Source organism: Ctenopharyngodon idella, chromosome 11 (assembly GCF_019924925.1).
Source record: "Ctenopharyngodon idella isolate HZGC_01 chromosome 11, HZGC01, whole genome shotgun sequence".
NCBI classification, from domain to species: Eukaryota; Metazoa; Chordata; class Actinopteri; order Cypriniformes; family Xenocyprididae; genus Ctenopharyngodon; species Ctenopharyngodon idella.
This window is the reverse complement of record NC_067230.1, coordinates 28,745,983-28,761,268: the sequence shown is the minus strand read 5'-3', so window position 1 is coordinate 28,761,268 and position 15,286 is coordinate 28,745,983. Positions and strand designations below refer to the sequence as shown.

The 15,286-nt window shown below is 35.4% G+C and overlaps 1 protein-coding gene and 1 long non-coding RNA gene across 14 annotated transcripts in view; one reads left to right on the top strand and one right to left on the bottom strand.

The window, feature by feature from the left end:
* The window catches only part of camta1b (calmodulin binding transcription activator 1b), a 306,867-nt gene that overhangs the window by 24,016 nt on the left and 267,565 nt on the right, over window positions 1–15,286 (bottom strand). For 11 of the 13 annotated variants that reach the window (XM_051912532.1, XM_051912526.1, XM_051912527.1 and 8 more), the window contains 2 exons: window positions 3,657–3,810; window positions 534–674 (listed from right to left, as the gene is read on the bottom strand). In XM_051912532.1, the coding sequence (XP_051768492.1) occupies window positions 534–674; window positions 3,657–3,810 (295 nt within the window). The remainder of the gene's footprint in view (window positions 1–533; window positions 675–3,656; window positions 3,811–15,286) is intronic. The other 2 variants (XM_051912537.1, XM_051912534.1) reach the window with 1 other exon arrangement.
* Window positions 10,013–14,315, top strand: LOC127522495 (uncharacterized). Its single transcript, XR_007932615.1, has 3 exons — window positions 10,013–10,078; window positions 10,191–10,671; window positions 13,575–14,315. It is a non-coding gene; the product is annotated as an uncharacterized LOC127522495 (long non-coding RNA).

Genomic DNA, 15,286 nt, shown 5'->3' with positions numbered 1-15,286 from the left:
GAAAATGAATGAATTGATTTAATAATATTTCAATATATATATATATTGTTTAATGTAAATGACATTACTATGTACTGTGTGCAATTTTGGGGGAAGAAAGTTTGTACTCAATTTAATTTTACTTGACTCAATAGTGCCATCTACTGGCCATAATCTATACTGAACCTGAAATTATGATGGAAAGGGCTCGCAGTAATCTACAGCAATGTCCAAATTTAAATAATATATTGGCAGATTTATATTTTGAAAGAAAATTATAAACTATACAATCATACAGTGAAATCACTGTTAGAAAAGTTGCTTAATGGCTCTCAATAAAACTCATATGACTCCTTATAGAAAGTGAATAGTATAGAATATAGTAAAGAAGAGACGTTTCATATTGTGTTCATATTGAAATCTCTGACTTTTGGTTACAGAATTATAAGATTGTTGACACATTTTACTAGGGTCTTTTTTCAGGAAACAAATCTGAAAGGCAGGAGGCTCTTCGTTGAATATACAGAGATGTCATTTCACGCCCGTTCCCTTACCCAGGTTTCCCGTGCAGAGGCAGTTGTGAGTCCGGGGAGGTGGTTTGGTCTGGTGGCTGTCCAGAATTTGCTGCACGAGCTGCTCTGCTGAGAAGCCAGTGCTGCTATTCCCATTGCTGCAAGTCCACTTGATGCCATGAACTGCCGGGAGAGAGGAGACACAGACGTCAGCCAGACAGCCACACAGACCAGCACCTCGCCAGCACTTCCCTACTGAAACTGCAGGGGAGAGACAGCCTAACTTCCCCTACCACTGTCTACAGGGCTGTCACTGTCACTCATCATGGGCCGAATCCATCAAATGCTTATGGAAAGTGATCTGCCTTTTCCTACAGAAATGTCCGGGCTCTCAGTTTGTGAAAACAAAAATTGTGTTTGCAGTAATGCACTTGCAATAAAAGTCTATGTGGCAACACATTCTGGAGGTAAGCAGGGGCCATTTACATGACACCTTTTTTTTGCATTTTGGCCATTGTTTTGCACAACAGCTGTGATTTGGGGCCCTGAAAATGCAAACTTTTGAAAACCGTTTTTTTAAAAATGGTAAAGCAAATTGTTGAAAACGGTGATGTCATGCGTATACGTGTCTATAATGCGTCTATAATGCTTTACTTCCTTTTAACTTATGAGACAACTTTGAAGTGACAGCAGATAATCAGGTGCTATTTCAGATCACCCCAAACCAACATGGCCAGCCTGATAAAGCAAAACAGTGCAACACTGACATCTGCTGGACATTCTCAGCTACTACAGCTAATACACTGACGATCAATGAATGGTTTATTTTACAAGCCTGAACCAGTCAAATACCTTTTTACTCAATCTGTGCTGTTTCATGTGCAGTATGTTTTAGTAATGAGGCCCCGGGTGCTGGTTTAATGAGATGAAAGCATCACAGATCTATATGAACAGAGTGACAGTTACTAAAGCCATCTTGTTTGCTTCTTCTAATGTTGATAGAAAACACAGCATGGAACTGTGCACTTCATCTACTGAGAGCATAATTTTTCATCTTTCAGTCCAGAAATAAACATGACAGTCATCTGACACAATCCAATTAGAGACACTCAGCGAAGAACTTCATGATTTCAGTCAATACAAATCAGTTTGTCTCAGAGACAGAGAGAAAGGGAGAGAGAACACAGTTGCTTACATATGCATGATATGTGTGTGTGTGTGTGTGTGTGTGTATATATATGTGTGTGTGTGTGTGTGTGTGTATATATATATATATATGTGTGTGTGTGTGTGTGTGTGTGCGTGTGTGTGTGTGTGTGTGTACACTAAAAATTAATTAAACAAATTTACAAAGTAAAATACCATTGTCCATTTTTCCATTAGTATTTTGAAATACTAATATATCATAAAAACAATGCATTCTGGGTAATATTATTAGTTGTTTTTGAGGAAGTAACCTATAGGCTACTTTCTCGAAAACAACAAATATTACCCAGAATGCATTGTTTTTACAGTATATTACTTCTGCATATTACAATGCATTCTGGGTAACATTATTTGTCGTTTTCGAGAAAGTAGCCTATAGGCCTCTTAAAACAACAAATATTACCCAGAATGCATTGTTTTTATGGTATATCACTGTTACAATGGAAAATGGTATTTCACTGTGTAAATTTGTTTCGTCATTTTTTTAGAATGATAACAATTAATCACGATTAATCACATCCAAAATAAAAGTTTGTGTTTACATAATATATGTGTGTGTACTGTGTATATTTATTATGTATATGTAAAAACACACATATGTTTAACAAAATATATTATATTTATATATAATATATATATATATAATATAAAATATAATATAAATTACACACACATACACACACACACACACACACACACACACACACACACGCATACATGTAAATATTTCTTAAATACATACATGTATGTGTGTTTATATATACATAATATACACAGTACACCCATATATATATCATGCATTGTGACATTATTTTAATGACAGTCAAGCACATTTCACACTTAAATTCTCATTCTGTAATCTGTTATTAAAACAAACAAACAAATAAGTTTATAATATTGGTATTATTTATATTGTAGTAATGAATTTGATTTATGGGTGACTTAAAATATATTTCAAAAATAATTAAGAATCGAATTAAAATCATTGAGAATAATCAGAATTACATAGAAACTCAAGCATCCAGTCACATTACAGTAAAGAGAAAGCTGGGTAAATGTGCTTAACTGACAGAAAATAAAATAAGCTTAATTTTCTTTATGTGACATATAAATTATCTTGACATTCTTCTGCTGACATTTTGAGATATTTTTACCTGAATCACACATATCTAACCAAAATGCCCTTTTTATGCCCCAGTACATATATGGGCCACATCAAGGCCACATTTTTTCTGAACAGCTTGCATCATTCAAAATACATGACTGGTAAGAGCAGTCAGTCAGCCACCTCAGATATTTAAGTTCCCAGCTAAAATTCCCTGTGATTTCCATCTGTCACCAGTAGGTGGCAGTACCGCACCATCATTGAGCTCCACTCGCGGAAGGTCATTCAAAGAGATGATGATGATGTGAGAAGCGTTCTCCTGCCCTTTCAGCGCTGCACTACCACATCATGAAGTTAATGACTCATTGATGTGTGTTCAGATTTAAAAGTCACTCTAACATTACAGTCAGATAACTGCTGTGAATGTACAGAGAGTGTGGCGATGTGTGAACACGGACGCTGTCTTAATCTCAACTGGTTTTGTTAAGTTAAAAGCACAGGAGAACAGAGGATGGGTATCTAAATGATTTGGATCTTTTCCTGACATGCATCTGTAGTACAGATGCACCCCTCTGAGAACTAAAACGTATTTAGACACTTTAAAATGTCGGAATGCCAAACAAAATATGAAAGCAAATGCCACTTGTTTTGATATTTTGTTATCTAATGCAATGACATTCAGACATTTCAAGTGTGACTTAAGTGCTCAAATACCACTGTAGATACAGATGAATCTTCTCTGAAATAACCTTGAATATATAGCTATTAAATAAATAGACAGTTTTTTCCCTGTACTAGACATGTTATACTATATTCATACTAATAACAGTCTAGAAATGTAGTTTAACACTCACACATGGGTTTGAGCTGCCCGATGAGCTCTTCCTTGGTCCATTTGGCCCACTCTTTCTTATCTGTGTTGATGGAGCACAGGATGGGCCCACATGGTTTCCCACAATCCTCAATGGCGGGCACGTTCAGGTAGTGGACCAGTACAATGTCAGGGTTCTAAAGAGAGAAAAAGAAAGAGCTGATGAGATGAAAGACTGCATTTAATGAGGGAAGAAGGAAGTGAAGACAAAAGCGAGTTGAAACTGACACAAAAGGAGAACAGCGACAGAACCAAGTTTCTGCTCAAAAGAAAGTCTGAACATTTTTTTCATTGGGTCTGTGGAGGAGATTTAGGAAACATGTCTTGAATAAAACATGGTAAACCACAGTAACCAAATGCATATTGAAATGGTGCTCTCACATACTGGTGTTTCTTACTGAAGATACACATACTGGAGATTTCAGCTTTTCCTTCCAAACACAGATTTGTTATCTTAAACTACAAAAAAATTACATTTATAAAACAAACAATGCATATCTAAACACAGAGTGAACATTTATAGTGTGAAAATTATTATATAGTTTTTTATACAAATTATGACTGTCAATAAGTTGTGACCTCAACCAAGAGTTTTATAAAGTTTTTAGTGTACTTGTTAATGAGACAAGTGTCAGTTTAAGAGTGTCTCAAATAGACCTACCTTAATTTGTGTTTCATGGCATGATACAAGATACTTGCGGTGTGTCCAAAATTGAATACTTCCCTACTATATAGTATGCGAAAAACAGTACACCAAAAGAGTTGTATGTCCGAATTCATAGTATTCAAAAAAAGTAGGCGAAAAGTCCCTGGATGACCTACTTCTTCCACCAAGGCTGCATCCGAAATCACATACTTTCCTACTAACCGTATGTGACAGAAGTATGTCTGAATTCACAGTAGTCATAAAAGTTCCCAGATGACCTACTACTTCTGTCGAGATTCTGAAATGTGCATACGATGGACGCTTTACTATCCCATGAGACCACAGGAGAGGATTTATGAATGGCAGCAAAGCGACGCAACTGATGCTGGTAGGTCACATGATAATGACAACATGGCAAACTGTAGTATGTCCGGTGTCATGACAAATTGCTGGCCATGGCAATCCAGCTGTAATTTTGTACAATTTTTGTAAAATTGTGAAATCTTTTGTTTCGAATCAGTAGTTCGGAGTGTGTATCAAACTGCCAAAGTCACGTGATTTCAGTAAACGAGGCATAGTTACGTCATAAGTGTTTTGAAATTTCAATGGTTCACCACTGGGGGGCGTTACTTTGGCAGTTTGACACACCCTCCGAACCACTGATTCGAAACAAAAGATTCAGAAAGCTTTGAAGCTTCATGAAGCAGTGTTTTGAAATCGCCCATCACTAGATATTGTTGAATAAAGTCGTTATTTTGTTTTTTTGCCACACAAAAAGTATTCTCGTCGCTTCATAACATTAAGGTTGAACCACTGTAGTCACATGAACTGTTTTAAATATGTCTTTAGTAGCTTTCTGGGCATCTGAAAGTGTAAATTATCTTGCTGTTCATGTAAAACTGTGGCAATACAAATGGTAATTAATCTGCCAAAAAACATGGTTACTACACTTTTACTATATATATAAAAAAACATGGTTAATTTTAATAAGGGAATAGTTAAATTTTCTCATGAGATCGGGTTGGAATTCATCTGTGATGCATGACATGTTTGTGCACTGACATATATTGGATGCAGACAAATTAAATTAGTTAACAAATAAAAACTTGTTTATGAAAGTGTGTATTACGGAAGTCCACAGGGCAAAAAGTGCATATAGTTAAAGAAACACCCATATGCAGCATCCATAGAGGAAGGGAAATTAACCCATGCAATTACAACTCCATCTAAACACACACACCCCAGAGAATCTCAGCCACGGTGGAGGAGCAAACTCGCTAAACGTCGGGTCTGCGAGATGTTTTGTGATCGGTGGCATGGAGGTGGGAGTCGTTAATTGGCAAGCACGCGTGAAAACACAACAGTCTCCCATTCTTCGCCCGAACTCCCCGGAGCAGATGCCCCCAATTAACTTCTAAGTATTTACCAACATCAAAACACCGCAATTCATGCCGGCTCAGAATTACGGCCATAAATTATCCTAATTGACAGCGTAAGAGTAATAGGTGTTGTTTAAAGCTCAGCTGCTATAAGCATGAGTCGTGGGTGTGAAGGGGATACGTGGAGCTTTGGGGGCAGAAATCCAGCGGCTTCGAATGACTAATCAACTGTAGTGCATAGATACACTCAAAGGACACGGCTGATACATGTAGCTAAATGAACAACAGAAACAGCCAGGAGTGTTGTGCATTTCTGTTAAAAAGTGAGAGAGTTGGAGAAACTGAGTCAGTTAGGGTTAGTTATTCACCAAATAATCTAGTTTATAATTGGGGTTGAGTAAAAGCACATCTACATGAAGGGAAAGGATGGTGCGGGTTCCCTGACAGAGAGAAATGTGGCAGCAGCAGCAGCTTGAGCCATTTTTGAAGCTTTGTCAATGTTAAACTGTCAATAAATTTCCCCTGCTGCCACTTACTTACCTTCTCTATCAATCTACCTCCACGCTCTCCCTCCCTAAACTTTACAGCGACTCGAGTCACACCATCTGAGCTAATCGATGAGATACAGGCCAGAACTTGACTTTAAAATCAGTTCCTTTTGTCTTTGCATCACCTTTGGCTTTTAAATAGAGCCAATCATTCGGCGTTTTTGCCCGAAAGAGTTAGTACGTCTCTCTCAGTCTCCGTGAAAGATGGAATCAACTTTCTCAGCGTCTGTCCGGCGGCCCCATTAGCATTTTAATATTGCAGCGTTAGCGACCAGATGGGAGACGGAAAAGAGCTAACACATTCAGGGATGCATATTTCAAGGTGTTTGCACAATACCTTTGGTAGATTTAAGAAAAAAAAAAAGACTGGCTGATTTCATCACAGTCTCAAACAAGAGAGAAATTGGATTGCATTATTTGTTTGCCTTTTGAAGGCACGATTTTACCGTTTTGTGCTAAAACTTCTACGCTAGCATATTCGCCACCCCTCACTGTTTTTATGAGCAAGAACATTCTGGAAAGGGGATGTAGTTGCTCAAAAGTGTCAAACATAATATGTGCAACAGAAGGGTCTTGCATAGCTTCAGTCAACAGACCACCTGATGCAAAAACGCCAATTTGATTGTCTGGTTTTATGCAATTTCAGGGAGTCACATAAGCTGTTTTTGTTTGATCTGTACTTAATATTAGACCTGAAATGTACTGATTTTTTCCCCACATTTTTTGCACTGATGTATTATGAATAGTGCTATCAATAATAATTGCGATTAATAGCACCTAACATTAATGTTTTTAATATATTCTTATATTGTAATAATCTCAGATTTATTCTCCAAATTAATGTAGAAACAACATAAAGACAGTATTTTAAAGTCCCCCTGTGGTGAAAATCAAGTTTTTAATGTTGTTTATATGTCTATCTGGTGTTTTTAACATGATTTAAGACAAACCATGAGCAAATTCATAAATGAACACCATTGCTGAGTATTTTCTCTTTAAAACTGCAATGATCTAAAGACAGTTTCAAAAACGAGGTTTGACATCGATGGTGTTTCTGATGTCACAAACTACCTTGTAACCAATCACGTCAATGTGCCGGCAGGCTTTAGCATATCATTAACTGACCGCGCAAGGGAGTCTCAAAAGAAGGTTATCCTGGTATATTTTTCTGTTGACATGAAAAATCGTGTAGATTTAGCAATATGGTGGGTGTATGATGTATAGTACGATGTAATGATGAACTATATGCCTTTCTCCACTGACGTTCAGAGTTGTTTAAAGCGTTTCTAAGGATACTGACTGTTAGAAGGCAGCTGTGAATGTGAATGTGAACATGGTTTGTGTAACATTTGCAACACATTATTAGCTGTTTGATAACATAGTCAAGCAAAACACTAATCATATTAATTACCGTTATGTGTCCGACGTTGTAAAAAAGCGATACCATTGTGCAGCGTTTACCTCAGTAAGTTGACCGAGTGGATCTCTGAGCTCATGTGAGTGAGTGGAGGTGGGGCTAATTATCATAATCATAGATCAGTGTATATTTAATGAGGCAAGGGTGTAGAGTTACATTCAAGCTATTTTAAGGCATTAAGAATTTTTTTCACAGGAAAAACATTTAAATATGTAATTTTGCTGATCAAAGATGAGTTTTAAGAGATAAAATTATTGACAACAGGGGGACTTTAAATATTTGATCTAACAGGTCAAGAATATCCAGAATCAAAGTAGTTATCAAACACTTCACAGTGTTCACTGCATAATTTACATTAAAATATAGATTTTTTTATTAAAGCTATAAAAAATTACTCAGTTAAGAGCAGTGAGTGATTTTCTTTTGTTCTTTGATTAACATTAATTTCAGACTGTAGCAGGTTTATTAGGCTGCTGTCACTTTAAGACCTGACGCGGATCTGCATCCTATTTTCTCACAACTCTATGTTTAAGATTTTATTTAACTCATTTAAGACTGTGCTTACAATGATACTCGACAAAACAGGCATTTTGGCATAATTTTGTGTGTTTTTGTCAGTTCAAGCGCGAAAGAGGTCTCAATGTGGCAGGCGCGCTGTTTGAAGCAGCTTTCTGTGCGGATGCTACGTTAATTGTGTTAAATATTTTAAAATTTTTAAACTGAAAAAATGTATCGCATGCATTAATGCATCAATTTTGACAGCACTAATTATGAATGTATTTAAACATTGAAAAATGTGTTAACTTAATCAAATTAACCACAATATTTAATAAACACTAAATGGATGTGAAAGTAGGGGGCCTCACCAAACCGCAAGGGTGCCTCAAAAAGACACTAAACATCTTTAAAACAAGGTATATTTACTTAAGAAGCAAAATGACAGTCTTACAAAATTTTAAAGCTTTTTGCAAGACAAGATGAAAAAAAAAATATTTGCACATCTTGCTTGAAGGATGTTAAGACATTTACTGGAAAACAAGAAAAAAAAAATGATTTTTTTTTTTTTGCAGTGGACACATTTTCTAATAGTTTCTCCTCTTTTATCAGTTCAACCTTCACAGAAACTGCTACACTCTTTCTTGAGCTGCCACTCTGTTGCACATTTATCTGTTATTGTTGTAATGTTGATTTCAGTTTCACCTGCACCTAAAAGTCACATAAAAAGCAAACTGTGTTGGTCGTATCACGTCAGTCAAACCTCTTCCTGTATTAGGCGGTTCTAAGTGCATGTCATCTAGATGTGTACTTCTTTGATGTTTGAGATGGTTTTACTCTGTCAAAAGATCAAATTTCTCCTAAATGACATGCTGACTCACCCCAAAAGTTTCCTTGTCTTTAGAACTGAATTCTCTGAGTGATTCTCACTCCATTTCTCTCTGGTTCACTTCCCAATGGTGCAATATTTGCTGTTGCTTATGGCAGTTTCAACACATGGCTGTAACCTGGCAACAAGCCTTGATAGATACACACACATGCACACAAATACACATGTTTGCATGATATGTGGCCAGTGTAGCTCAACCATAAACTGCTTCCCATCTCATCAAAGTTAATGAAGGTAATAAATTAAGTGTATAAATACTCTCTCTCTCTCTCCTTCCACACAGGTGGATCTTGCATTACAGGCACGTCTGTGTCAGTTTGTAAATGTCTGGAGTCGTCTCACACCTGCTGTACTTCAGCTGTGTGTCTCATCCAAACTGCTGCACGGCAAATACACATTCAAAGACACACTCAAATGCAATATGAATAAGAAATAGTACCAAATATGAGATCTGTGTGAGGAAAAGACTGAAATTTAAGCTTTTATGCACTGAAAATCTGATACTTTTATTGCGCTCGACAGCTGCAGTTCTGTCCCACTTTCACTATATGGAAAAATTGATGACAGACTATTAAAGTTGGCATGAGACGGAAGTTGCGATATTATTTTCCTCCTTACTGCAGAGTATATTCGCATGAAAAGGCCTTTCGAATGTAGGGCGGGACTTGATTTTGCCCATCAGGAATTGATTGGATGGTTGTGGTTTGCTATTGGTCGATCTAATGTGAGTTACAGGTTGCCCCGCCCTCATCAGAGAAGAAAAGAAATGAGGGAGGGTAAGTTATTTTGATTGAAGATTATGAGGGCACATGAATTTAAAAAAAAAAATAATGATATGCATAGATAAATAATTTAGAATAAATACTGCAATATGTCATAAAAAAATCAAGAATTGTCCATAGAGTACCTCAGGGATGACGTGTTTTTATAGGCAAAACCCGGAAGCGAGTTAGCATTTTAGGACTTCCGGTTCCATCGCCCCGAAGTCCATGGGTTTTTTGAATGGGTTTTTCTAAATCGCCTGAAATAAGGTCTGTGGTTGACAAAGCCTCTAAATATTTTTACGTTATGATCAATGACATAAAACACACCAGTTATAACCCACTTGTGATTTTTTAAACCTTTATTGTGTCTCAAAAACAGCGGTTGCTAACAAATTGCTAAAAGGGACTACTTCCTTTGGCGGGGACTTTAGACGTCATCATGACAAACAGGACATTTGGACAGCATTTCTCATGAAAAAGTGGATAAGTATTCATACACAGCGTAGATCATAATCAGCAAGCATGTTTTTAAATAAAGTTGTTTTTTAAATAAAGTTTGAGGAAGCTTGGTGGTGGTGACGTTGATCTGCGACCATGGTGTGCTGCAGTCCGTTTATAGCCTACTGTTAGCTTTTTATATCTGACAACTTTATTTAGGCTTCAAAATGTATAAATGTTGTGTTAACTTGTGAAGATTATCTTGATAGACAAAACATGTAAGTGTCATAACCCTTTGTTAAACACAGCTTATTTTTTGCAATTTTCCAAAAGTCTATGGGAAAAATGCATTGGCTTTCGATCGAGGGAACCCGTGTGCCGCTAACTTCCGGGTTGGCCTACAAAAACACGTCATCTCTGAGGTACTCTATTTTGATTTCATGGTGACTAAGGTTGAGATGAGCTTTTCCTGTGCCACTTGTTTTAAATGTGAATCAGACGGGTCCAGATACAGCGTCCGCACAGTGTTTGACATTCTGCAGGCATGTCGCTGTGTTCATGCGTGACATCTATCGATCATACAGTCTGTGTGTGAATGGAATATTATCTAAACTGAAAGAGTGTGTGTGTGAGTCACAGCTGTATGCATTGCATATTGTGTCAGTGTAAATGCACTGAGTGTGTGTTGTACTCTGGGCTGTGTTTAATAGCTGCCCTGGACGCAGTGAACATGATGATGAATGTTCCAGTGTGTCCATCATTAAGCTGCTCTCTGCCCAGGGCGCATACACACACACACACACACACACACTACTCATTTCAAGGGCAATTTCCCCTCACATGTGAAGGGTTTTACGTGTGGACACAGAAGTGTGTATTGTAACCCATTAGGTTTTTCTGCATTTAAAGCGTGAGTGCGGCCCATCTTCACTGACCTGCCCAGAGGCTCCTGACATTGACATCTGCACTTCATAGTCTCTCGAATCACTTTATCTACAAGCTGTTTCACTGTGGCTTTCTTTAGGTGTTTAGGTTGTCTAAAGTGTTCATCCCATTGATGCTATAAACTATGACATTAAAACACATTAAAACATGAATACACAAGTTTACAGAGATATTTTGAGAGAATAAAGAGCCTGAAGTGCTGTATTAACCCTTTGTTGCATGAAGTTGGATTGAAAGTGGACAAACTCAGCGACTGGGTTGTTTTAACCCAGCAGTTGGGTTAAAATGGTTGCCCAGCGTGCTGGGCAGTTTTATTTAACTCAACTATTGTTTAAAAATGACTATACAGCTGGCTTAAAATGAACCCAAAATAGGTTGGAAATTGAAAATCAGACACATAATTACTAGAGGCAACAATAATAATCAAAAGGTGAACATTTATTAATAAGCCATTTAATAAATGTTTATTGTTTAATTATTATTCATTTAACTTTTTAATAAATGTCAATTTATTAAACATATTGATAAATGTCAATTTCCAACATACTTTGGGTTTATTTTATGCAAGCAATACAGTAATTTTTAAACAATAGTTGAGTTAAATAAAACTACCCAGCAGGTTGGGCAAACATTTAACCCATTCGCTGGGGTAAAACAACCTAATTGCTAGGTTTGTCCATTTTTAACCCAACTTGGGTTGTTTTTAACCCAGCATTTTTTAGAGTGATGAATACACATATTAACAGAGAGATATTGAGAGAATACAGAGCCTGAATTGCTGTATTAACCCTTTGTTGCATATATTATTAAACCACAGAAAAACTAAGAAAAAAGCCATTTTGTTTCTTTCTACTTCAATGCAGTAATATAATTATTCCAATGTATTATTATTACACTGTAAAAAATCAAAAGTTGAGAAAACTTAAAAGTTTAAGGCAACAAACTTCAGCAGATTTTTGAGTTTTCTCAACTTCTTGTATTCAGTTTATACAACAAAAAGTTGAGAAAACTCAAAAATCTCCTACAAAAACAAGTTGAGAAAACTCAAAAATCTTCTGAAGTTTGTTGCCTTAAACTTTTAAGTTTTCTCTACTTTTGATTTTTTACAGTGTATTATTCTTTTAAAAATGATGCATTTTGGCAATTATTTATTATATTCATTAATTAAAAACACAAAAAACATATAAGGAGGACAGCCAAATAGAATTATAGGTAAGGGTCAAAGGTCATCACTCATAGTGGTTTAATTGTATTACATCCTGAATGGTTAAAATGGCTTTTTAAAGATGACTGTAGTGGACACCAGCATCAGAGGGTTAATCATTTTTTGTCACTTTTATTTATATGCACAGACCCACATGAATACAAATGAACACACATGCAGCGTTACTGACAGGCATCTGCCACGGGGAATAGAGACGTCTCTTAAGCAAATGGAGATGTGCAAGAGAGTTGAGAAGATCTACTGTGGCATAGCAGGAAATTAATTGAGGACATCAATACAGCATTAATCATTAAAACACGGATGCAGAAAAAGCAGACAAGACGCTTATTCAAGAATGTGAGAGAGACAAAAAGAAAGAAAGAAAGAGACAGAAAAATGTGATGTGTTTGGGAGACAGACTATAGAAAAAAAAAATCAATCTAACGGGACAAAAAAGATAATTATTTAAATTATATAAGTATAAATGAAAGTAATGAATTGTATGTACGTATAGCAAGGAGGATGGCTTTCATGATTGTATTCAGTAAAATAAAAATATGTTACATATATTTATTTATTTTTCATCTAAAGTTTCTAAGAGTCTCGTAAAAGAAACGTCTGTGTTTGATGACATCACTGATCTCTAGACAGCACAGAGAAAAAGGGAGTCAAACAATACTAAAATCAAAACAACATTTACACACATCTGTCTTTGCACACAAGGTCTGAAATAATGAAAAGGCTTAAAAGCGAGCATCAATCCTTGTGTGATTTGAGTGCGTGTGGACAAAGTGACCATTTATAACTGTCTATAGTCTAGTTTGTGTACATCTCTGAAACACACTGAGGTTTCGAGGAGAGAGAAAGACTGTTTTATATCTTTTAAGAAAGCGATTTTATTACATTCTTAATGAGTATCATCGTCAAAATATCAAAAACCTTTAGAAAGCACCTTTAGATAAAGATAAATCCACCTGATAAACAAAAGTGTGCACGACATTAAAGCTTGCTTTCAAAGAACATGTATGATTATAAGTGTTTTTTGTCTTTTAGCACTTGTTTATGCATAAACATATATGTTTACATATTGAAATATACATATTGTTTATCATTATATGACCTCTGTTTGACCTTCGGTTTTACTCTACTCATTTCTTATCATTTGTGTTCCACTAGATTAAAACAGTGCAAATGAAGGAGAAGAAACAGAGGGATGAGGAGAAGCTGTTCTGCAGTCTCGCTGCACACGGACACCGGGGGAATGCTTGAGAAACAAAATGCTTACCGGCCTAAAAGAGAGGCTTGGTTGCGTGACAGCGCTTTAATTGCTTCATTACTGTAATTAATTTGCTCTCTTTTCAATTAGCAGCTGGGCCTTAGTGATGTTTTTCAGCTGTTATTTTCTTCTGTTTTCTTTCATTTGCTCTCTCTTTCTCTTTCTCTCTCTGGTCTCGTGGGAAAGACCTGAAGTTGCACCCCTCAAAAGTGAAAGTCCAGAGAACCTTCTAGAGCAGTGACTGTAATGTACCGCTCATCCTCCAACACATCTGCCTCCCTTTCACTTTCAGTTTTATGGAGTTTTATTGCCATAACCAGAAATGAATCTGTGCTGCACATAAAGCTCCACAGTTTTTCACAGAATTTCAGTGCCTACCAAATCATACAATTCCACACATCACTCACACCTTGCATGTTTATTTATTGGTGAACGTGATTTCATCATGCTCCTACATCAACATCTTTGTTGATCCTGGAAGAATATTGCAATCATCCAATCAGATTTGAGGGACAAGTTTACAGTTTATGTCAGGTTTAGGTTTACAACCAGGGTTAGGTGCTTCTACATCAGTTATTCATCATTTCTCTTGGATTTCAGGGATATGTTATGAGTTAGAACTGTTTTCAGACAGGAATATTGTTCTGGGATCAACAAAATATGTTTCTGAATAAATGAAGTTCAATAAATGGGTCAAATAAATTTTATTTGCTAATTTGATAATGCTTTCAGATACCAATAAGACTCTAGTTTTACCATATTTACTGTATTTAAATCCACACACTTCCAAAGATTTTCACCCACAATCATAAAAAATGAGCTTACAAATAACATTGCATTTATTATTATTTCTAAGCTTAGCTGCCGACAATACGATAACATTAACAAATTAATTGACAAAAATGAAAATATGACATTTATTTATGTAATTATATGATATATAACTAATTATTTATATAATTATATAATATATAACTAATTATTTATATAAAAAAAAATATACAATTATATAATATAATGTATTAATATAATTAAGTTGTGTAATATATATATTTGTAATTGTATACTATTAATAATAGTTTATATTAATATATAATATATTAATATTAATATTAGTATATTAATGAATTATTTCTATAAAATATATAATATTAATTAAAATACTTATTTAATATATAACAAATTATACATTTATTTATATAATACATAATTATTTTAATTAAAATTCTGGTATTATTATAAGGGTAACACTTTACAATAAGAATGAACAATACTTCTACAGCATTTATTAATCTTAGTTAATGTTAATTTCAACATTTACTAATACATTTTTAAAATCAAAAGTTGTATTTGTTAACATTAGTTAATGCACTGTGAACTAACATGAACGAACAATGAACAGCTGGATTTTTATTAACTAACATTAACAAAGATTGATAAATACTGTAACAAATGTACTGCTCATTAGTTCATGTTAGTTAATACATTAAACTAATGTTATTGTAAAGATTTACCATTTAAGTACTAGCATTTCAAAAAGAAATACTGGCTAAAAGTGCTTGCTAAAATGTGAATGAAAGGTCAAAATATAACAACCAGTGAGCAGACAAAT